The sequence below is a fragment of the Ranitomeya imitator genome, chromosome 6 (assembly GCF_032444005.1).
Source record: "Ranitomeya imitator isolate aRanImi1 chromosome 6, aRanImi1.pri, whole genome shotgun sequence".
Classification (NCBI taxonomy): Eukaryota; Metazoa; Chordata; class Amphibia; order Anura; family Dendrobatidae; genus Ranitomeya; species Ranitomeya imitator.
The window spans coordinates 148,949,064-148,975,100 of NC_091287.1; the positions used below are offsets into that span (position 1 = coordinate 148,949,064).

General features: G+C 40.9%; 1 protein-coding gene across 4 annotated transcripts in view; it reads left to right on the forward strand.

Moving 5' to 3' along the window:
- Positions 1 to 26,037, forward strand: part of GLI3 (GLI family zinc finger 3) — a 315,931-nt gene that overhangs the window by 112,248 nt on the left and 177,646 nt on the right. For all 4 annotated transcript variants that reach the window (XM_069730204.1, XM_069730205.1, XM_069730206.1 and 1 more), the window contains exon 3: positions 5,852 to 6,094. In XM_069730204.1, coding sequence (XP_069586305.1) covers positions 5,852 to 6,094 — 243 coding nt within the window. The remainder of the gene's footprint in view (positions 1 to 5,851; positions 6,095 to 26,037) is intronic.

Below are 26,037 nucleotides of genomic sequence, written 5' to 3' on the forward strand. Positions count from 1 at the left end.
GTATAGCTGGTATCACAAAGGGTTCGCCAGTTGCGGACTTAGTGCAGTTTACAATTAAAAAACTCAATGTTTTACTGTTACTACAAATCTGAGACTTTTTTCCTTGCAGATTTGAAGCAGGTTCTTATCTGCATTATGTCAATGTGGGATCCTACAATTCTCCACATTCATAGTCAAATTGTAGGGTTAGCCTGATCCAAGACTAATGTTTGATATCATTTGGCAAATCAATGATAGCAAATAAAAGGGAAGTTTTGGGAGTATGCATGGGATATCACATTTCATAAAAACGACTATAAACTTTTTAAAGTATTGTTATGCAAAGATTAAACTGCCATCAAAAAGGTTCAGTCTCCAAAAATCTGTCTATATTTCATCCTCATTAACCGTGAACCGTTGCTCACGTAATCTAATTTTTCATCATATACACAACTCCTTAAACATTACCAAGTTAATCCTGGCCATTTTGGGGGGATAATAAAATGATTTCACTATTTGAAAACATGTGTTAGCATTGTAAGTCTTATTTAAGAGAAGTTTAGCGCAGCCAAATACATCAAGATAATTGTTAAAATGAGTCCAAGTATAGCTGTTAATTTCAGAAGAAACCTGGATTTCATTTCCATGATTTCAGCCACAATTAAGGGATGTTATTTGTGATGTTATGATAAAACAGAACAGGACTTAATTACATCTTTCAATCAATGCGCTCAACATGAATTAATCACAGTTTATTGAATCATGGTTTTTAACAAAAACAGCCTTGAAAGAGGTTAAGGCTGTAGGATATAAAAAGCAGAACCACCACAATCATCAAATAAAAACGTCTCCACTATATGTTAGGAAATGTGGAAAGCATTTTCACACAAGACCTAGAGCTTTTCTACTCCAGTGTCCCTATAATAACACTTCCTGCCCAGAACAGCAATGTCATACATGAACCATCTCATAGGGTAACTAGCTTAAATAACAGTAAGTATTCAAGCTCCTCTTAAGGTAGGATAAATCTGCCAATATCGACAGGATTGGCTTAAATCGATTGTATGTATGTATATAACTGAAATGTTAGGGAGAATCCGGCATGATGAATTTCAAGCTGGTCTTTCTTCCTTGATGGAAAGAAGGCACTGCCAGAGGAGTATGGTGGCAGCTTTCTCATAAAGGACACAGGAGTGCCGCCTGGCCAAGAGTTCCTCTGTATGGTGCAGTCAAGAAAGAAACCTGTCGGCCGCATAATTGTTTGCTTGACACCTAACTAATGTGTATGGCGGCCTTTAGAGTGTAGTTTGAACACAAAATCTATTGAGGCAGATAGAAATATGGAATCATGTTTATGAAGCTTCTGTGCCTATACTACAGACACCAGCAGGACTTCAGAGTTGCACCAAGAACAACTTATTTAGTCTTCATTCATTTGTAGCTAGAAGAAGTAAGAAAACCCAGAAAATATCTCATGTCCATTAATAAATCTGCCGCATGCTGCACATTACAGTCCTTTTGTAACACTACAGTGTCACTGCACAGAACAGGAAGTTTGGGCACGGAGTAATCAAAAAGTTGCAGTCTATGACCGCGATTTTATTTGTAGTTTTTCATTACATGTGTGTATGACATTATATAGAATTCATGGAGCTTAATTAAAACTGTTAGCGAGTTTCGACCCATGGAGAATATGACTCTTAAATAGTGATGAGCGAATATACTTGTTACTCGAGATTTCCCGAGCACGCTCGGGTGACCTCCGAGTATTTTTTTGTGCTCAGAGTTTTAATTTTCATCGCCGCAGCTGAATGATTTACATCTGTTAGCCAGCATAAGTACATGTGGTGGTTGCCTGGTTGCTAGGGAATCCCCACATGTAATCAAGCCTGCTAAGAGATGTAAATCATACAGCTGAGGTGAGGAAATCTAAATCTCCGAGCACTAAAAAATACTCGGAGGACACCCGAGCATGCTCAGGAAATCTCGAGTAACGAGTATATTCGCTCATCGCTACTCTTAAATCACCAGTCTGGTATTTTTGTCAATTTCAGCACTGGAGTGGTGGCACTAATTTTAAGTTCCCTGCCCCAGTAGTATACTTACCAGCCGCTGTCTTCTGCTCATCCTGGTGCTGGGACAGTCACCATCTTGTGACCACAACTTCTGACTGACCGGAAGTAACAGGTAACAGTTACAAGCGCTCATTGTGAGGGTTCGCTCACACTAGCGTATAAATTGGATGAGTGCAATGTGAGAAAAGAAAGCTCAAACTAATGTTATTCAATGAGGCAGTGCTGATCTGTGCCTTTTCTCTCAGTCGTTATTGGCATGAGAAAACAAATTGCAGCGTGATATGATTTTGCTCCGTAATCTGATGTCATATGCACAATCGGTATGGCATCCGACTTGTACGGATATATTAGAATTTTGTAAGAAGGGAAACTGTATATGGTCTTGTAAATGATGAATAACTACCGAGTCAAGAAATAGATTGCACACAGATGACAAGTGAGAAACAAATAAGCCCACAAAAATAATTCCACTCTCCTGGATGAGAAAGGGACTGACTTTTTATATACGTTAGTGTGAGCGAACCCTAAGCCTATAAGAGCCTCGTTCTAGTCAGGTTCTGGATCTCATAGACTTACATCAAGTAGGGACTTGCGGCTCGCCAAGCAAACACAAGATTGAAACAACCTGGAGATGACTGGAGAAGACCGACAAAAGCGGCACCAATAACAGAAGATGGTGGCTCTTAAGTACGATACTAGGTTCAGGGAACTTAAATTAGTGGCACAACTCTTGTGCTGAAATAAAGAAAAAACGGCTGTGTGGTGCTTTAATGAATTTGGCACATTTTTCAGCTGCCATGTACGAGTCACAGAAATTACTGGAATATATTTCTGACTTTACTAATGCCACTTGTATGGCATGTATTATGACAAATTTGTTGGTCTGCATTCAGCCATGCCACCAGCCACTAAGCTGCAGTAACTTTTTAAAATGTTGTCAGAGTCAGGGTAAAACTACAAACGTTGCACGGTTTCAAAGCTGCGAGTTGCACAAAAATGTTGACACATTTTTTTTTTTTGCGCAAACTGTTTGATGAATTGGCCCCAAAGTTCTTTTTCTTAGCTGCAATGCTGAGGTCTGGTCATTAAACTATAAGTGGGAAAAGGTTTACTGCCAGAGTCAGCGCTGAGACTTTCTGAAGATTGTCTGTCTTTACTCACTGCTCTTGTATCTGATATGTATACATCTAGTCTCCTTTATAGAACTGAAATGAGAAATAAGTCAGTACCTACGTGTAAAAGTTCCCTGTGATTTATCCTTTCCCTCGCATTCTGATGTCACAGCTGTTAATACTTACTGTTTGCAGTGACATCTCCTGGGAATTCTCTGTTCTTTTTCTGCCAGAGGTATAAACTATTTACATAACGCTGAGCACCAAAGTACAGATTTATCCTTTCAGATGCTGTCTATGTGCTCTCCATACTCAATATTTCAGATGTTGCTCTAGACTGGTATGTATCCTGCAGTTTATTTTGTTTTGTGATAAAGGAAAAGTTAGTAGTCTATTGTATTTTGACAGCGTTTCTGGGGAACGATATAGTAGTAGTTTGCTGCTTGTCTGATGGAGGTTTCTTTTATTTTGCCATGTATATTTCCAGCAAGGATAGCCTAACATGAACCAATACCAGCTGCTGCTGGCCCAGGATCCACTCACTTCTGAATTTCAGCCATGAAAATGCAGAGACCCATTGTATGATTTTCTGATAATGCAACATCTGCATCATATTTATTGGGTAGTGGATTATGTTACCGATTTTTTAAAGAGGACCTGTCACCACTTCTGTCAAGTACTTTTTGAAAGTATTTGTATTCCCTGTGAAATAGGAATTCTGTAGCATCTTTTCTTATAATTTTGTTTCGTGCTGTTCTTCTATCATTCAATCCCCAAAATGTTGTAAGTAAGTTGGCAACTGGGTGTTACCATTTCCCCCAAAACTTTGCACAGTCTGGCTCTATGAGCAATAATTGGACAATATCACAGCAAGCAGAGACATTCCCACAACCACTAACAGCCTATGGTGAGTTTAGAGTCATTTGACTACCAAAAGCTCCAACTTTGTGGTACCCATTCTGGCCATGTAGTACTTGGACTTTCATTTTAATGGTTAGCATGTAAGACTCCATTTTTACCACTGCAGGGGAGATGTATATCCAGTAGTGATGAGCGAACGTGCTCCGATGACGTCTTATCCAAACATGCTCGGGTGTTTTCAGAGTATCTTGGGCATGCTCATATATTATGTTTGGGTCCCTGCAGCTGCATGATTGGAGCAGTTAGCGTCAACACATGTTGGGACTCCCTAACAAACCAGCAATCCCTCCATGTGTTGAGGCTGTCTAACAGTTGCAAATCATGCAGCCCCAGGGACGCGGAGATAATAAATGAGCAGGCCCAAGATAATACCGAGCATGTTTGGATATAATTATATCGGAGCATGTTCGCTCATCACTAATGTCCAACTCAAAGTTGACCGCACATGTAAACAATTCACATGGGCAAGTTGGACCCAGAATGATCAGTTAAACTCCAGGATGGCTTCATTAAAAACCTGATTGATGATACAACTCCCTTTAAAGCGGCACTTCAGTGTTTGTTTTACTTTACCACTGGATTAGTATCACTAGACTAAGTTCACTACTTCTAGTATTATAGTTACCAGCTGCCATCTTCATCCGTTATCAGTGCTGCATCGGTTAGTCTTCTGCTGGATGTGACCTTCCAGATTGCTCCAGTGTTTGCTACTATTCATTGAAAGTCTATGAGAGCCAGAACAAGGCCAGAATGAGGCTCTCATAGACTTACATTGAAAGCTTGTGAACGCTATGACTTCCGTTCAGAAGTTGTGGTCACAAGATGGTGGCACAGGACCGGAGTAGCGCCGTAAATAGTTGGACACAGTATAATACTAGGGTCAGTGAACTTAGTGACACCACTCCAGCGCTCAAGTAAAAAAAAATGCTGGAGTGGAGCTGTAAGACATCTTTGAACAGTAGGTTTGATGCAACTTGTTCATACCCCGCTCATCTACACAGATCATTTTATCACTACACTGATGCTGAGTCATTTTTTCTTTCATCCAAGTATGGAGATTACATATGAGCCATGCCAGATGTTGTATTCATGTGGTGTATCGCCATTACCTTTACATATGCCCAATGTATACCCCAGTTTGAGAAAACACCTAATAGTAACAGCATTTGTTATGTTCGTCTTTTAATGGGAAGTGCTTGGTATAATCTGTTGTTGACTGTAACACTTTCTCTTCTATACAAAAGAGTTTTCCGTTTTCTAGCATTAGTTGGCCACTTTCGATTATCACACTACTGCAAAAAAAAAAAAAAATGCTTGGACATGTATTGGCAGTTTGTAATGACACAAGTGTGAAGTTTTACAGAGCGAGACTGGTTCATCTGGCAGTTAAAGCTAGATCAGTGCCCATCAGTCGCTGTTTGTTTTAATGAAGCATTTTAGAGTGTATATGTTTTTTTAGCCTTTTGATTAGGTTGTTTTTTACTTTAGTGCAGTTTCAAAGATGAGCAATTTGGCTAATATGGATGGATGGCAATATACAGTATTACGTGATGGCACTGCTGTTTGGTAGGATACCTAGACCCTTTGCACGGTCAAAGTCATAATTTGTGTTCATTTTCTGTGATTCTTTATGATGGTGTAGGTTGCACAGAGCATTTTACGTTACTGTGTTTTTGCCATCATAAGGACTTGATGGGAATGTTTTACCTATGTTTAGTTGTGATAATTTTTACACAGTTTAATGATTTATACTTTGCTTTACAGAGGATGAAAGCCCTGGACAGACATTTCATAGGGAACGTAGGAACGCCATTGCAATGCAGCCACAAGGAGGACAAAGCCTTGGTAAAATCAGTGAGGAGCCTTCTACATCGAGTGAGGAGAGGACCTCTTTAATAAAGAAAGAGATTCATGGATCTATTACACACCTGCCGGAACCCTCTGTTCCTTACCGGGGCACCGTATTTGCAATGGACCCCCGAAATGGTTACCTTGATCCACATTATCGTAAGTACTGCATAGTTTCATGTAAAAGGGCAATGTATAAGTCATGTAAAATGTTTGTAACATTTTGACATTGTTGCTGTCTGTGCAGTTTTCCAGTTAATCTCAAAAGGATCAGGCATCTTCATCTTATAAAGGGTTACTAGTAAAATGGAATTCATTCCATACCTCTGCAAATGCCATGACTATATCACATACATTACTACTTACAGATCAATCCATTAGTCACAGAGTCCAATTTATTGCATCTTGTCAGCTAAAACCCACATTCCATTTTGGAGTCTATTGTATAGTAATTTCTTAAAAGTAGGCCGGGTTCACATGAGCACATAAAAAATCGTTTCATCCAAAAAGCTAAAAAAAAATGTTCTTACTTGTCATCTTAATGCAAAATGTGTTTTTACCGTAGCAATTATTAATCATTTAGAAGACCATTTACAATTTCCTATTAAAGAATTGCAATGTATCTGTAAAAATAAATATTTCTGGAGAGACAACATATAAGGCCGGTTTCACACTAGCGTTTTGAGGCGCTGCGGAGGGCTGCAGACTTCCTCAGTGAAGCCCCGACCTCGGGCCGCACCTCCACCGCTAGCTCCACCTACTTCTGCATGCGGCCTGCGTACCTATCTTTAACATGCGGAGAAAAAAAGAAATTGCAACCAGCTGCGTCCTACACTGGTCGCCGCATCGTCAAAACGACGCATGCGGAAACATCCGCATACAGCCACACGACCTGCGTACCTAATGTTAAAGATAGGTACGCAGGCTGCATGCAGAAGTAGGCGGAGCTAGTAACGGAGGTGCGACTGAGGGCGCGGCTTCCTCTAGTACTTATCTAAGACTGCGGACACAGACAGTCATTTCTATTCTGGAGCACCTAGCCCCTGCGGGACCCATGACATGTACGGACTTCTATCTGGACTATTTGTGCCTATTGGCACGTACCTCTATTGAACTCCCCTGATGATTCACCGTGACCGGAGTTGAAACGCATAGGGAGGAAAAGGAACTTTGGGAAAAGAAGGAACTTTGTTTCCATCTACACTTTGGTGTGGCGGTTGTCCATAGTAAGGTCCATTTGGGGCCTGTCCTTGTGAGGACAGGAGTTACACAGGGGTACACAGGGTAGATAGTGTATTCTGAGCCCTACATCTACTCTACAACCCTGGACCCTATTCCTACAGTTGGAAGTATACCATCATATGTCTGTCATCATTGGTGAGACCAATCCAAATTTTATTCTTGAGCACTGGTTCACTTGAGCCCTTTTTTTTTGTTTGTGTCTATTTTTGGGTGTGCAATATTTTAAATTCATATTATTAAAAGTTATGTTTTAATAGTGGATATCCTCCACAGCTGATTCTACTTGGTGACCCAGAGGGTATGCGTATGGTGTGGCTACTCTACACTATTGCTTTTTGCAGTAGTCATTTAACGGCCTGGATCGTCTTGCCTAAATGGGTGATTGATTGGTATTGGCTCTTTCATAGAGATTGAATGCAGCGAGATTGCTACATAGGATCACCTGGTTTTGGCAATCTGTGGGGTTCTCAGCGGTCAGACCTCTATTTCTCTAGGAATGGATAGCTGATGGTTTGTTATCACTGGTATTCCCTTTAAAGAATTCATCTTTTGTAGACACTCATGGCCTCAGAGGCACATTTACTTGTTACTGTCCAGTATTGAATAGCTATTGTATCTACAAGTGTTTAGAACCACAATTTAGATTTAGGAGCATGGCTCAGGGTTTTTTTTTTACATCCAGTAACAACATTTTCATAGAAAATAAAAGACACAATTTTTTTTTTTCAATACACGTTAATGTGGGAACCAGAATCAGATTAAAAACAAACAATTCTTTGGTAATAAAGTGCCTCTCGAGGTGTCGGAGCTTGCGCCTTCTTACTACAGATTTATCACCCAGGCAGGATATAACTTTGCTGTTTAACCTTTTGGTCTCCAAATCCAGATGACACTTGGCGACCTATGAAATGGGCCCCAGTCTGTTCCCTCAGCCTCAGTAGTATTCACCAGAGTTTAAGGTTTATGTTAAAAGGTCATTGACCAGATGACTGATTAGCAGGGACAGCTGATTAGTGCACAGGTTCTGCTGGAAGAGAAGTGGCAAGGATAAAAGCTAGCCTTATCCCTTCATTAGTTGGTAAGCAGCATAAAACAAGAAATGCTCACTCATTGGGGAGCAGATCAAAGTGCTTCACAACTTTAATAATTTTCACCAGCAAGCCTTTATTTTTCAGCGGTTTACAATAATGAGACAACACATGTGTTTTTTACTTAGAACCCCCATCCTAAAAGTTATTTATGAGCGACAGGCAGCTTTAATGTTTTTTGAAAAATCCAGTCAATGTAATTTTTGTAAGATGTTGTACCCTGGTGTGAATTAGGAACCATTTAATATAAACTTAAGTATGGATTTATACTGTATAGCATTTTCTAGAATATGACTTGCAAGAAGAAGCAAAAAAAGTTATTAAAGTAATTAAAAGTGATGCACTTATAACCTCAAAAGTAGTCTCGAAAGCTTGCAATTTGTTACCATCTTTTCAGTTAGGCATTAAAAGGTATCAACCACTGAGAACTCTCAATTCTAAATATTTTTCTATCCACTGGTTAACACGGTACCAAGATATATATCTTTCCTGCACTTATAACCTGCATTTATAGGAAAAAAAGGCCTTCAGTAATAGATCATGCAGGAATATAACTCGGGATACCCCAGATTGAGCATACTGCAATGCTCTGCAAGTGGCAAAACTCTATACTATATATATATATATTGGGTAGGGGGCATTATTGATACTGCAAGTGAGCAGGAGAGCACTTGTAGTACTATTCCTAGCCACTACACCTTGGATGGAGTTGGTGCGTATTGAATTGCAGGCTCCATTCCATTGGTCACGGCAGTGGTCTTTGTCACTGGACGGGAGCTGGAGGCTCGCCTCTTACATGAAGGCATCCACAGCACTTCTTTTGGTAGCCGATCTTGACGTGATGTCTCATGTGGGTTGATGTGGTAATTGGAATCGTCAGTATTGCCAACTAGACCTATATGTAGGAGTATTAGTAGTTTGCAGTGTTCATACACAGAGTAATAAATATTTAATTGAACCAAAATTGAAAAACACACCAAAATCAATTGTAAAAGCTGCATGTTTTACATGTGAATTTTGATGCTGATATTTATTACTTTTGTAATTGGTAAAATCTATTTTAGGCTGTGTGCCCATATGAGCTTTTGGTAAGTTTTTGATGTTGCTGATTTTCTGCATCTATTGGTTAAATGAAGTTGTGTGCGTTTTTTTCATCACATCTTAGCTTTAGCTTTATTTTTACATGTGTTTTATTGCTTTTTCAATGCTCTTCTTGATTTGTCAGGGTTTAAATTAATCTTCTTTGTTTTCGATACTATTTACTTTGTCAAAACTTTAGTGTGTTTTGCATGTGTTTTTATTTTATTTTTGATGCTGCATTTTTTGTCTCTTTTTGGTTTTTGACATTTCAAATTAAGCTGCTTTGTTTTGATACTGGTATTTGGCTTTGACTGAACTTTATTGATTCAGTTATTTGAGGATTGCATGTGTTTTTAGTGCATTTCTGCAGCAGAAATGCATTCAATATGTATTTTCCACATCTAAATCAAGTCTATGGGGAAAATCTACATATAAATCTCAGCGGTGCCCCAAGAGAAATTGACATTTAGCAGCTTTAAAAAATGCACTGCAGGTCAGTTTATTGTGCGTAAAAATAAACACGGCTTAAAAAGTACAAATAACATCAAAATAATATACCGGTACATTAACTTAGGCCGCGGACTGGAAAACATTTGTTACATTTGCAACTTTTTGAATAGTTGCAAATGATAATACCTGGCAATCCTAAACTCCGCATTCAATGGTGAATATAAAAAACAGGCTAACACATATAAAATTGACTTTAATAAAAGGCAAATGAGAATAAGACACAAATTAAAAACAGGCTAAAAAGCTAGACCAAAGACAGGGGCTAATGCAATAATGAATCTGGCCCAGAACTGCAGTGTGTGAAGAACTGTTGTTTAAAGGAACCCTGTTCTTTGGCATGATCGTTATTGGATTCAAAAATAAATTCCTTAAAACCAAACAATGCAAATATTTCTAAAATTCCGGTGTTCCCAATGTATACCTACAACAGATGGCAATGATGTGTACCACTGTAAAGTTATATAAAATAGTACATTGGCATCAGTGTTTCAAAAATTTGTGCAGTGCACTTTTTTTTCAGGATGCCTCAGAATTAGAAAAAACTCTGCACTTTCCTATTCAGTAAAAAAAAATGTACACTGAGGAGTACCTGCCTACATGCAGATCAGAAGGACACAGTCTTGGGCTCTGTTGCAGTAATGGGCCTATAGCTAGGCATTGGGGCCTTTTCACAGTGTGAACAGAGATTTGCATTTTAGAGGATCACAATCAGTGGAGTCTATTTTGTAGAAAAAAAAATACCCAGGTTGGTAAATTGTGTGAAAAACTCCAATCCACCACAAAACCCAATGTGAAGTTGCCTAGAGTGAACTATCAACTTCTCCACTTTGCTTAACCACCACCACCACCACCACCACCAGTTTTACCTATAAAAATGCAGGATTCAGCATAACCACCCTCTTGAGGTCCTAGAAGGTTCTGCTTTTTTGGGAATTGCTATATAACACAGGATATTAATTTACATTTGTGGCTTTTGGGATGTTAGTTAAAGGTTTCACGAAGTCGACATGAAGTGAAAAATTGGCCATATTTCAGAGTTTACTATTTGCCTTTATGCGTGAAAAAACTGTGGAAAGTGATGAAGCTGAAGACTGTAGGTGTTAGTTGGGTTCATTTAAAGCTGGTGAGATCACTTTGACTGCTTTTCATTAACCTATAAAACTCTAGACTGAGGCGCTTACATTCCACAGTATTTTCAGAGAGCCATGGGGGTTTATACAAGCAAATGATCTAATTTCAGAGCTCTGCAGCTGAATGTGCAAAGAAAACAAGGGTGATGACAAATGCCACTTTGACCCCCTCCACCTCAGCCCTAAATGTCACCTCTTAAATGTGTCACAGGTGCCAGTGATAGCATTTGGTATAATGCAGAGCCGGCAGAGAACTTTCTCAGTATCCCCAAAGGGTCAGGCTTCTGTGTCCACTGTAGTCATTGCTAAAAAACCAACAAAAAGTAACAGCACCTGGACTGTGCAGCACCTGGCAGGGCTGATATAGTACATGCCATGCTTTCTGTCTGGGTTGGTGACATGCACAGATTTACTCTGGCTCTAAGATAAAACCATGGAGATAAAGTCACTACCTCTTTGTTCTAAGTTTCTGACTTTTATTTGCTTTTGAAATAAATGTTCATGTTCCGTTTGTCAGTCTTTAGTGTAGTGTAGAAAAGTGGAACACCTTGGGATCATTGATCAGTGTGGTTCCTTATTGTTTTCCCATGACACATTTCATGCTCATCACAGTGAAATATTTTTTTTACATATTTTAGTTCAATAATTACAATCACAAAAGTTTGTTTTATAAGGCTCTGTTCCCTTCATGAGTATCTGATGAGTTTTCATGTGGAATTCTCATTTAAAGTGGGAACACTCCACTCTGAATCCAGTTTGAGCTATGTTTTGGATAATTTGCCTGCTTGTTAAGTGGAGCCCCAACTGTTTAAAAGATGTGTTAGTTCTGTACAAATTTGCTCTGCAAGTCTGGAGGTCTACTGGGGTACCTGAAAGACTTTGGAGATGTGTTCTCAGAAAAAGAGGCAGAGATATTACCCCCCCATTGCCCATATGACTGCACTGTTAATCTTATCCCTAATACCAAATTACCTCACTTGTATAATTTATCAGATCCTGTAAAGACAGCCATGAAAGAATATGTAAACAAAGGTTTAGGAAAGTTTCATATCGGTCCTTCTTCCGCTGGGTTTTTCTTTGTTAAACTGAAAGATAGGGTTCTCCATCCTTGCCTTGATATTCGTGAGTTAACCGAAATTACGGCTAGAAATATTTACCCACTTTCATTCATCCCCGACCTATATAATCAGCTTATGGGAATCAAATGGTTTGCTAAACTAAATTTTAGGGGGGCTCTTATTTTGATATGAATCCAGAAGGGTGGTGAGTGGAAAACAGCGTTTTTAGCATATAAGCGTCTATTTGAAAATCTTGTCATGCCTTTTGGGTTAACCAATGCATCAGCAGTTTTTTAAAACTTTGTGAATGATGTATTTTCTGATTGCAATGGATGGTTTATTGTCTTATCCTGTACCTTGGTGACATAATATTTTCCATTTGTCCATTTTGTTTTACAAAAGTTTAGGGAAAATTCTTTCCGTAATTGGAGAAATGTGCTTTTTCTCTTCAAGAAAAGGGTTTAAGATGGATACTGGGAGAGTTCAGGCCATAGTGGATTGGGTTCAACCATGTGACCTTAAAGAATTGCAACGTTTTCTAGGATTCCCTAATTTCTACAGAAAGTTTATTAGGAGTTTTTCGAAGATCGTTAAACCTTTTACTGATCTCACACGTAAGGGGGCTTGGTCTTAAAGTTTGGTCACCGGATACTATTGGGGCCTTTAATAAATTGAAAGAGTGTTTCATGTCCTCTCCAGTTTTAATACAACCAGATCTCCAGAAACCATTAGTTATAGAGGTGGATGCTTCAGAAGTCAGGTTAGGGGGCTGTATTATCTCAAGGTTAGAACTCTAACCAATTTGTGGCCCTGTGCATTTTTCTTGGTAATTTTCATCCGCTGAAAGAAATTATGATGTTAGGAATAGCAGGCTGCTGACTGTAAAATTAGCTTTTGAAGAATGGAGATTTTTTTGGAGGAAGCTATTCATCTGGTCACTATAGTGATGGATCATATTGAATCAGCTAAACGGTTAATCCCGAAACAGGCCAGATGGTCCTTATTTTTTTCACATTCAGGCCATCACATTGTGAGGGCTAATGCCTTATCAAGCAGCCTTAATTCAGTTTCTCCCCCAGAACGTCCATCCTCCCTTTTTCCTCAGGGTATTGTGGTTTCTATGGTATTCTTAGAGTTGGAAGAGGAGATCTGTAGAGTTTAGTCTTGTCTCCTTCCACTACGCCAGGGTCCAAATTATTTGTGCTTGTGTACTTAAAATTACGTTTGTTTCAGAGGTTTCATGATTCTGTCTTAAGTGGTCATCCTGAGGTTACAGCTACACAGAAAGCTATTGCTAGACTGTTTTGGTGGCCATCCTTGCTTAATGATATTAAAGATTTTGTATATATTTGTGAAGTTTGCACACACGCAGTCTGTCATAACCGGCTGGCTGTGGAATTGGCTCCATTGCTAATTCCAGAATGACCGTGGACTCTTGTTTAATTTGGCCTTAACATACGGGTCAATAAGTTTACTGGAACCTCAACTTTTTTTTGCAATTCTGGTTTTCCTCCCCATTTTTAATAATTTTCTAGGATGAATTTTGGATGTCCTGGAGTTGAGGTTGCCATACAGAAACTTAGGGATGTGTGGAGGAGATTCAGAAGAATATTGTGGTGGCTCAGCTTTGTCAAAAACGGAAAGCCAATAATAAAACGACAGGTCCCATCTTCAATGTAGGTGATAAGGTTTCATTATCATCCAAAAACATTAAGATGAAACTACCATCAGTGAAGTTGGGTCCTAAATTTATTGGCCCGTATGAGATTTTGGAGGTGGTTAATCCAGTGGCTATTAGATGAACACTTCCGTTGATGCCTCATCTCAAATGTGTGCCACAAATCCTTGTTAAAGGAGTTTGTCCTGTCAATGTTGTCTTCCTCGTCTGCGCCTCTTCTGGTTCCTGTTGATTGAGGTTTGGAGTATGAGATGCAGAAGATCGTGGATGCTCAAAGGGTCCAGAATGTTGTCCAATATCTTGATCAGTGTACGGGATATGGATCTGATGAAAGATCTTGGGTTCTGGGTCATTTTGTGAGGGTTTTGTAGTTTGTTTAGGGCCTTTCTTTGTAGGTTTCCTGGAAAACCCAGGGGTCTGGTGGCCCTCTAGAAGAAGGGGTACTGTCACAATTTCACGTATCAGTGTGTTTGGACACAATGAATGATAGTTCTGTTGTCCAATCTAGGACAGGACCATGCTGAGATGTCAGGATGGTGATGGACAGCTCAGCCATCCTATCGGATCTCCTACGGTGTGCTGAGCTGTGAGTGTCTTGGGTGACAATCTAACCGTTCATTCAGGACTAGGGTGTGCTGGGGCTTCATCCATGTGTCTGCTGTTCGGAGTAATTACATGGCTATTTAGCCAGCTCTCTGCCATAGATTACTCCCAAACTTACCTTTGCTCCAGAGTTGTGTGTGTGTGCTCTGTTTCTAGTCTTGTATTCTAATCTTTATTGTTCAATCTTGGATTTGCCTTTGACTTTCCGTTTGCTTACCCTTTTGTCAAGACCCACCACCTTCTTGGAATTTTGACCCAAGACTGTGACCTGACTACTCCTCTATCTCACCCCTCTGTCTATGGCGTACCCTCCTGGCTTTTGACCTCTAATCTTTTGACTATCCAGCCTCATGGCTTGTCCGTGCCTTTTTTTGTTGACTAGTGACTGGCGTCACACACAGTAGGCGTAAGACTCCTATAAATACCATTCACTTTGCTGGAACTGAAGTACCCTGTATTTTTGACATGAAAATACACAGCGTCAAAAACTCACCAAAAATGTATTGTCGGAACTTAACCTCAGAGACTGCCTTGCTTACACCAATGGAATGCATAATAACTGAAGTTACACAGATCCCCCTGTGTAAAGTAGTTGCAGATTACCAGGGGTGGCACACATCTGCAGTTTTTCTAGTTTACTTTTTGATTCATTCAGTCCAGTTGTAGCCTTTTGTTGGCATCATGACTAGTTTGTGCTAAATTGCAAAAGAAAAAGTGAGGTTTTCTTCAAGTGGTAAAAGTTATTATAGACTTACAAGAGTATCGGGTAAATAACTGATGGCTTACAGGAAAAGTACCCACTAAAAATAAACTTTTAATAATTTATTTAAAACTTATACAATTATGAAAAGAAAACCTCAATCTTGAGATAATAGGATTAACCCAGTGTTTATTAAGATAAGTAGCATACATTTTATCCCACAAAAAAACAGATAAATAATGTATGTCCCAAAGACAATAATATATAAAATATTTCTATATCTCCCTACATGTCCCTAAAGAAATAGCAAAAACTAAAAATGTGTGGACCCCTTAAATAAAACTTTTAATAGGAAGTTTAAAACAAATGATTTTGCAGGTTCATGTTGAGCGGATACATGTCAATAATACAAAACATAGATAAAAGAAAGGGTCTACAGAAAAAGGTGCAATAAACCACAACGTGTGTAGGATAATCTGCACTAAAATGCCTTAGTAAATACCCTGCCTGCCAGTGGAGGTTGGCACGATACGTGTCTGCAGTATGACGCCCCCACTCGTCGGCGGCTATCCCTTGAAGACCCTAATAAACCCTGAACATAACACGTAGAGCAAACAAAATCCCATAAGCTAATATGGTTATGTGTGGAAAACTGATACAGAGCAAGTGAGAGAAAAATCTGACAAAGGGGGCAAAATCTAATTAATAAGGTTACAACACTAGCTAAATATGCTATACCAATGTAGACCAATTATGGTACCAGCCCAAATAGCCGTTGACGAGTGGGGGTGCCATACCACAGAAATGTAGGGTGTCAACCTGCACTGGCAGGAAAGGTATGTACGATGGCATTGTAGATTTGATTAGTCTACACACATTTTTTTTTAACCCTTTTTCTGTAGACCCTTTCTTGTATCCATGTTTTGTATAACTGACATGTATCCGCTTAACATGAACCCGCGAGTTTATTTGTTTTAAACTTCCTATTAAAAGTTATATATTAGGGATTCACACATTTTCCTTTTTTTGTTCTTGTTTGGGGCCTCATCCTCATAATTCTTTTTTGTTTTTCCCTAAAGAAATAACTCAACCTAGCCGCAAAGCTGGCGATCTCGCTCACCGTAGGCTGACCCTAGTAGGTCCTAATATATAATGGCTTTTTGCTCTGTTGCTGTTTGTTGATTTTTATTTGTTATGCCTTTTAGACCATTTTAAGCAGGTGTCATAGATGATTGTGACTTTTGAATAGAATATTCTGCAGTGTTGTTTCTTTTGAGTTCCATTTAGCTATTTTTGTGGTATACAGCCGTTATATAATTATGGTCTGGTCTGAAGCTTTTAGGCATGTCGGGCCTTGTTTGAGTTGCATTGAATTAGACCAGTAGATAATATGACCTATTAGGTCAGCCGACTGTGAGCAGGGGAGCCATTTGCGTTTATTGTAGGGTGCCATCCTCTGTGGCTTGGTAGGCATACCGTATATACGCGAATATAAGCTGACCCGAGTATATGCTGCGTCACCTACTTTTGCCACGGAAAACTGGGTAAGTTTATTGACTCGAGTATAAGCCGGGTATGCATTGTCCCCTCATCCCTGTCCTGCTATGCGTGGCTCCCACTGTCCTGTCCAGGTATGCGGCTCCCCCTGTCCTGTCCTGCTATGTTGCTCCCCTAGTCCTCTCCTGGTATATGTGGCTCCCCCTGTTGTATGCATGGATCCCCAGTCCCGCATTGCTCAGCTCCCCCGGTCCCACTTCGCACAGCTTGCTCAGCTCCCCGAGTCCTGCATTGCTCAGCTCCCTTGGTCCTGTATTGCTCAGCTCCCCCGGACCTGCATTGCTCAGCTTGCTCAGCTCCCCCAGTCCCGCATTGGGCAGCTTCCCGGGTCCTGCATTCGTCAGCTCCCCCATTGCAGAGCTCCCCCGCTCCCGCATTGCTGAGCTCCCCCATCCTGCATGGCTTGGCTCCCCCGCCCCCCATGACTCGGCTCACCCCTTCCCCGGTTGTATGCATGCCTCACTTTGCCCCCCCCATCATACTCACACTCCTCGTGCCTGCATCTCCGTCCCTGCATCTCCATTGTCCCGGCGGCTCTCCTCAGCTCAGCAGTCACATGGTACCGCTCATTAAGGTAATGAATATGCTCCTCCACGCCTATGGGAGTGAAGATGCGTCCATATTCATTACTTTAATGAGCGGTACCACGTGACCTCAGCACAGGAGAGGAGAGCCGCTGGGACAATGGAGATGCAGGGACGGACGGTGAGTATAATGTCTTCTGTTAGCCAGTGGTTGTAGCTGTCACTGTGCCACAGCCGCCGGCTCCTGCCGCTGCTACGCCGCTCCCCCTAACCAGCGTTCTGGACAATTGACTTGTATATAAGCCGAGGGGGGCATTTTCAGCACAAAAAATTGTGCTAAAAATCTCGGCTTATACACGAGTATATACGGTATTTCTTTAGGGATATGTAGGGAGGGGAGATAGAAATACATTATATGTTATTATCCGTGGGGCATACATTATTTTTCGTAACTGTTTTCTGTGGTATAAATTGTATAATAATTATCTTAAAGTGAACCTGTCAGCAGGATTTTGCTAAGTAATCTACAGGAATTGTCAGGTTGTCGCTGTTATACTGATTAAAATGCTGTAATCAGTGTTAGAAGTTTTCAGCTAATGATATGCCCGTTTAGTTCCTTTTTTCATGTTTTTTCCACTTAAAAAGTAAAATAATGTATTGAACTATATTGAAAATATACTTTCTGCTTAAATCTATGTATGATACTACTTGTAAGAAGGATGTAAAGTACAGAAGATAAATGTTAAACGTTTGATTTTATGCTAAAATACATTCCATGGTTATTTGGTTTTTGGGAATTGTGAAGAACAGAACCTCAGAACATTTGTTTGTGGTGGAATATTTCTTAATTTGCATTACTTTCTGTAAAAAAGAGAGTTGGCAAAAAGTTAAACAGTCTAGGAATGGCTGTCATTGATCAGCCAGGCAGGATGGACATGGGTCATAGAAAAGGAGCTAAAAGCTTTGGAGAGCTGAGGCTACTTTCACACTAGCGTCGAAATCTCCCCGTCGCCATGCGTCGGGCAGAGATTCCGACGCTAGCGTTTGACGCACTGCACAACGGGTGCAGCGGATGCATTTCTCCGGCGCATCCGCTGCCCCATTGTGAGGTGCGGGGAGGTGGGGGCGGAGTTCCGGCCGCGCATGCGCGGTCGGAAAAAGCGGTCCGTCAGGAGCAAAAAACGTTACATGTAACGTTTTTTGCTCCCGGCGGTCCGCTACAACATGGCGCAACCGTCGCACGACGGTTGCGACGTGTGGCAAAGCGTCGCAATGCGTCGCTAATGTTAATCTATGGGGCAAAAACGCATCCTGCAAACAACTTTGCAGGATGCGTTTTTTTCCATTAACGACGCATTGCGACGTCTGGCAAAAAACGCCAGTGTGAAAGTAGCCTGAGTCATATATAATGGACCCAAAGATGAATGTTTTTGATTTTGTAAAAGGAACCTGACAGGAGATTGATGTTGCCCAAACCATGCTGTCCTGTATGTTTTACTCTGAAACACAATGACATTTCAGAAAAAAATTAATTTGAATATCCGATCAGGAAGCAAATTTCTTAGATGATTAAACCAAGGCAGGTCTACAGTGGCTTCTCCACTCTTCTGCCCTAGACTGACAGGTCTCTCACAGGACACACACATATTGTGATATCTGTCAATCATTTCAGAGTAAGAGATCATTCACTCATCCTTTTTTTGCGTAAGGGTCCTATCTTTGTTTTTCATATCTATAATAGTGAATGGAGTTATTCACATGTCCGTGATTTTTTGAGGAGCGAGTAGTCCGAGCAAAATCAGAGACTTGTCCTGTTTTGTTCCTAGTGTTGGATCAAAATCAGGACTGCAAGCCTGTTACAGAGAAGGTAGAGAATTTTTTTCACATACAAGAAAAACTGATAAAACTTGGCCTGAACTCCAACCAATCTCTGATAAAACTTGGATGAAACTCTGACCTAAACACTGGTGAAAGGTAGTTTTACTGATAAGTGAAAAAAAACTAACATTTGAATGAGGCCCAAAGCATACACAGCTGCAATAATGCAACTAGCATCTGATTCATGCTGCCCATGCATCGGGCTGTATGAGTGTTCTGTTCAATTCCTTTTAAATGATAGTCTAGGAGAAAAAAGGGATAATGCACATAGTTTTAGTGATATTGTTTCTAGTTACAAAAGTACTTTGCTAACATTAAAACTAAATAAGAACCTTTTATACAAATATGTCATTTTAGGGCAATGAGTCAGATTAATTGGTTAGCTGCCCTGGAACAAGGTAACATGGATTCTATTTATGGAAAACAATGGCACCTTTGTCACTTTAATTTTCGTGAATTTGTATGAACCAATCAGAGTCCAGATGTGCTTGGCAGAAAAACTCCTTGAAAGATAAAAGATAGTGTGTATCATCTGTTGTTTGCTCTAGCAGCTGCTGGATGGAAATACTTTGCACAGAGTTGTTGAGTTCAGCTCCAGTGAAAGTGTAGCGACCATTGCTGGCTACTTTACTTCAGGTTTCATTCAAAAGAAAATGAGCTGTACTGCAGTAGCTGGCAGCGACCACTACACTTCAAATACAGCTATGCCTGGTTCATCAAAGCTTTTACTCTAGTATGATACTTTGAAAAGTTGCAATTTTGATGCAACTGGTGGCTGAGCGTCGATAAAGACAGCAGGGCTGGGGCGGGACAGGGGCATGTTGACCGATGCTCGTCAAGTTCATGACGAGCGACGGCATTTGCTATGCCACAGATCTTACTCCAGCAAGGACTGGAGTAGGATTTGTGGCAAGGGGCACACAGAGGTGTAAAGCATTCATCCGGCTCACGTAATTCATAAAGAGGTGTACACATCTTCATGAATCAGGAGTATCTGACTCCAGCACATCCCCTCATCAAGACTGGCGTTACCATGCCCCGTCATGACGTATGGGGCCCAAAGCGTTTACATACGGCTCTGGCAAAAATTAAGAGACCACTGCAAAATGTTCAGTGTGTCTGATTTTTCTCTTTATAGGTATATTTTTGAGTAAAATGTAAATTGTTATTTTATTCTATAAACTACTGACAACATGTCTCCGAAGTTCCAAGCAATCATTTTGTATTTATTTTCTGAAAATGAGAAATGGTCAAATATAAAAAAAAACATTGCTTGCAGACCTCAAATAATGAAAAAAAAAAGTTCATAATCATTTAGAAACAACAATACTATTTTTTTTTAACTCAGGAAGTGTTCAGAAATCAATATTTGGTGGAATAACCATGATATTTAATCACAGCTTTCATCACCAGTCTTTCACACTGCTTTTGGGTGACCTTTGTTTTTCCAGGCATGAACCACATTGAAAACCTCTGGAATGTAATCAAGAGGAAAATGGATAGTCACAAGCCATCAAACAAAGAAGAGCTGCTTACATTTTTGTACCAGGATTGGCATAAGGTCACCCAAAAGCAGTGTGATAGACTGGTGGAAAGCATACCAAGATGCATGAAAGCTGTCATTAAAGGGAATCTGTCACCTCATTTTGCCACTATAAGCTGAGCCACTGCCATTAGGGGCTTATCTACAGCATTCTGCAATGCTGTAGATAAGCCCCCGATGTAACCTGAAAGCTAAGAAAAACAAGTTAGGTTATACTCACCCAGGGGCGGTCCCGGTTCGGGTCCGATGGGCGTCGCAGGTCCGGGTCTAGCGCTTCCCATCTTCATGCGATAACGTCCTCTTCCTTGCTTCTGTCCCGGCTCCTGCACAGGCGTACTGATTTGCCCTGTTGAGGGCAGCGTTAAGTACTGCAGTGCGCAGGCGCCGGGGCTCTCTGAGCTTTCCCGGCACCTGCCCTCAACAGGGCAGAGAATTACGCTTGCACAGGAGCCGCGACAGAAGCAAGGAAGAGGATGTAATCGCATGAAGAGGGGAGGAGCCGGACCCCCGGACCGCCCTCTGGTGAGTATAATCTAACTTGTTTTTCTTATCTGTCAGGTTACATCGGGGGGTGGGGGGGGGGCTTATCTACAGCATTACAGAATGCTATATATAAGCCCCTAATGGCGGTGGCCGCAGCTTAAATTGGCAAAATGAGGTTACAGATTCCCTTTAAAAATCATGGTTATTCGAAAAAATATTGATTTCTGAACTCTTTCTGAGTTAAAACATTAGTATTGTTGTTTCTAAATGATTATGAACTTTTTTTTTTTTTTTTTTGCATTATTTGAGGTCTGCAAGCAATGTATTGTTTGGTTATTTTGACCATTTCTCATTTTTAGAAAATAAATACAAAATGTATTGCTTGGAAGACACGTTGTCAGTAGTTTATAGAATAAAAGAACAATTTACGTTTTACTAAAAAGTATACCTATGAAAAGAAAAATCAGACAAACTGAACATTTTGCAGTGGTCTCTTAATTTTTGCCTGAGCTGTATATCTGCCCCTGAGCAAAAAAACAACTGAAGTGTTAGATCTCTATAGATCTGGTAATGATGACCTATCCTATAGATAGATCATTAACAACCTATGCCCGGACGACCCCTTTGAAAGAGCGACCTGATTGTCTGTTTTGTTCAACTCCTTCATATTATTGCCCAATTTTGTTAAAATCTTCCCAATTATAGTTTCATATTTATTTTTAATGTTGCGTCTATTGCTGTATTGCATCTTGTCTCTGCAGCCTTTCAACATCTTTATTTTTAATCCTCAAATTCCTCCTGACTGCTCGGTATTTGGAGGCTCACCCCCTCTTGTCCGGCTCAGGTCACTGTCTGCAAACATGAATTCTCATAGCGCTCAAATTGTGTAGTACGAAAAATGTGCCCTGGAGTAATGTATTCTTTAAGGTTAGCAGTTATGATTTATGAATGTTTTGTGTTCCATAGAAAAAGGGTCAGCTTCCTGAAGCACAAAAGAGAAGAAAATGATTTTTGAAAGGCATGTGTATGCTTCTCATTGTGAAAAATGCTGCCGTGGTGATGATTTTTTTTTTTTACTAAAAAGAGTGTGTATGTGGAATGTCGTGTTCTCTTAGGGAGTTCCACTTATCAGGCAGAACTGAAAGACTTTCAATGCAGACGGATGGTAACTATTACTTCAAACATCTATAACATATGTGTGGAATAAAAACATGGCAGGGGGGATGTGCTCCCTTGCTGAGAGTAGCTCGGGGATGAGCTCGAGCCCGTCTGGATTTCTGAATAAACATAACTCAAACCCCATGACAACCCTACTAAATATTTGTGATAGTGGTTTAGTACCATCACAAAAAAAGTGAATCTGAGCCAACATATGCTGCCCATGAGTTGCCCAAAAGGATGTTTAAAGTGCCACTCCATTGTTTTTGCTATACCACTATCTGTTCACTACCATTAATATACGGTATGTCCAGTGTGTGCATTCACAGACTTACCGGTCGCTGTCTTCTGCCGTTTCCAGCACATCTTCGGTCCCCTACTGCATCATGTGGCTTCATTATCATAGTCCTAATTTATATTCGTGGCTCAAAAAGTCACTCCAAAGGATATACAACAACCATAATCCTCTAAAGGGGTATACCCGGCAGAGGATAAGAAGTGAGATAAACAAAAATAGAGGTAAAATGACTGTTTATTAATACATTAATTAAAAATAGGGGGGACGCAAAAACATAAAAAAGACAACAAATGGGACCTCCAAGTGGTACAGGGAGAGGAGAGCCAAACAAAATAATGATGGATGTTTATAGGATAGTATCTATGCTGCATGTGATAGATCCCCCTCCATCTGACTAGCTGAATCAGCAGGTAAATTAAGACCTCTTATAACACCATCACATACATTGTGAACAATAGCAGAGCCAAGGGCTGTGTAATGATAAGGGGTATTTCCACAATACAAGGAACCGCTAGTGCTGAGAAAGCTACTAAAGAGGCTAATGCACAAATCCCTATATGGTCACAGCATCAGTGGCTGAAAGAGGTAGATGGTGTTTTTACAGAGTGAATATTTATTACCTGTGCAGAGCCGTGGAGGGAATAGAGGCCGGTGCCCTGGGATCAAGCAGACATATAGCGGTGTGTGGCTGCGCTCTCCCAGACGCCCGACGAGCGCCGTTTCGCAAAGGATGCTTCTTCCGGGGGCGGGTGATGTGGCTGCAGCATTTGCTGCGTGACCGGAAGTCATTTTCTCCATGTAAGTCTATGAAAATCAGAACAAGGCTCTCGTAGACCAATGTATAAGAAAAGATCAGCTCACCCAGATACGAAGAGTCAGTGCAAGGAAACTTGCTGTGCCGCAAGAGAATCGAGTCGAAAAGGAAAGGTATTCCACCTTGAGAATCTTCGATAAAAACACTCTTTATTACAAAAATAGAACACAAAAGTCGCAATTCCAAAGCCGTCTATGGCTGCAAAGACAGATGGCTTTAGTCATTGCATATAAAACTGTGAACAGGTAAACAATTTATGCCATATACTATGGAGCACATGATCCCTCAAAACCAATCCCAGAGAATAAAGGTCACAATGGATAAACAATAAGAAATAAGTCAAAAAAGGCAAAACTCAAGAAACAGCCAACATAAAAATATAGGTATGTAATGAGCATGTGTAGAACAAACCAGGAAAAATGAATTGAGAGTGGTAAATGATATCTTGTTGGATATTCAAACCTGCGGGAAACCTGCAGAATATGTCGTAAGATGCTTATCTGTTCACAATTTTATGTGTAGCGTTTTTATCCAAAGCTCTCATAGACTTACATTAAAATAGCTAGCAATTGTCCACGGTGAGATCCGGTAAGAAAGAGCTGTGGTCACAAGATGGAGACGAGGGACAGGAATCTGTATGTATACCTGCTTAAGGTACCGTCACACTTAGCAACGCTGCAGCGATACCGACAACGATCCAGATCACTGCAGCGTCGCTGTTTGGTCGCTGGAGAGCTGTCACACAGACCGCTCTCCAGCGACCAACGATGCCGGTAACCAGGGTAAACATTGGGTAACTAAGCGCAGGGCCGCGCTTAGTAACCCGATGTTTACCCTGGTTACCATCCTAAAAGTAAAAAAAAACAAACACTCCATACTTATCTACAGCCGTCTGTCCTCCAGCGCTGTGCTCTGCACTCCTCCTGTTCTGGCTGTGAGCACAGCGGCCGGAAAGCAGAGCGGTGACGTCACCGCTCTGCTTTCCGGCTGACCGACGCTCACAGACAGTACAGGAGGAGAGCAGAGCACAGCGCTGGAGGACAGACGGCTGTAGGTAAGTATGTAGTGTTTGTTTTTTTTACTTTTAGGATGGTAACCAGGGTAAACATCGGGTTACTAAGCGCGGCCCTGCGCTTAGTTACCCGATGTTTACCCTGGTTACCAGTGAAGACATCGCTGAATCGGTGTCACACACGCCGATTCAGCGATGTCTGCGGGGAGTCCAGCGACCAAATAAAGTTCTGGACTTTCTTCCCCGACCAGCGACAGCACAGCAGGGGCCTGATCGCTGCTGCCTGTCACACTGGACGATATCGCTAGCCAGGACGCTGCAACGTCACGGATCGCTAGCGATATCGTCTAGTGTGACGGTACCTTTAGATTGTTTTAAGCACTGTTTGAGCAAACTGTTAAATAGTGGCAGTTATGATATGGCTTGAGGCCTTTAAGGGGTAGTCCACCTTTTTGATAAGAACTACAAAAAAGTTCTACAATTGGATTACATTACGAATTTTCCACCGTTTGCATCCTATAACCTCTGTGTTACACTGCCTTTTGTTGGCTATGGATTGAGTAAATTGAGAATCTTGTCAGTGAGCTCATTCTGAGAGTCTGATGGGAGAGTTCGTAATCTTTTTATCTGTCTTATTTTGACCTGCTCTTAAGGTACCTTCACACATAACGATATTGTTAACGATATCGTTGCTATTTGTGACGTAGCAACGATATCGTTAATGAAATCGTTGTGTGTGACAGCGACCAACGATCAGGCCCCTGCTGGGAGATCGTTGGTCGCTGAATAAAGTCCAGAACTTTATTTCGTCGCTGGACTCCCTGGAGACATCGCTGGATCGGCGTATGTGACACCGATCCAGCGATGTCTTCACTGGTAACCAGGGTAAACATCGGGTAACTAAGCGCAGGGCCGCGCTTAGTAACCCGATGTTTACCCTGGTTACCATGCTAAAAGTAAAAAAAAACAAACACTAGATACTTACCTAACGCTGTCTGTCCTCCAGCGCTGCGCTCTGCTTCTCTGCTCTCCTCCTGTACTGGCTGTGTCACCGCTGGATGTCACTGGATGTCACCGCTCTGCTTTCCGGCTCCCAGCCAGTACAGGAGGAGAGCAGAGAAGCAGAGCGCAGCGCTGGAGGACAGACAGCGTTAGGTAAGTATCTAGTGTTTGTTTTTTTTTACTTTTAGGATGGTAACCAGGGTAAACATCGGGTTACTAAGCGCGGCCCTGCGCTTAGTTACCCAATGTTTACCCTGGTTACCGGCATCGTTGGTCGCTGGAGAGCGGTCTGTGTGACAGCTCTCCAGCGACCAAACAGCGATGCTGCAGCGATCCGGATCGTTGTCGGTATCGCTGCAGCGTCGCTTAATGTGAAGGGGCCTTTAGTCGCTTTATGACCACAGATCATATCAAAGTTGAATAAACAGGGAAACAAAAGAGCCTGTAAAAACTAAATGGTGCAGAATGTTTAATCAAACCCAATTGCAAAAATGATGTTTAGCTACAAATTCATGCAATGAAATAAAAAAAATTACCAAAAAGTGGACAATCCTTTTAAACATGGCTGCCTATTATTGTTATAATTGTCATCCATTTTTAGTCCGTCAAATGGAATGTTCATAATAGATTTACTTTGCGTCATCTTAGTATATTTCTGAAATAATACATCTCATGAGTATGCGCAAAGTTTTCCTATGAATCTCCCAGGTCCATGACATATCACATGTCAGGCATTTAGATTGC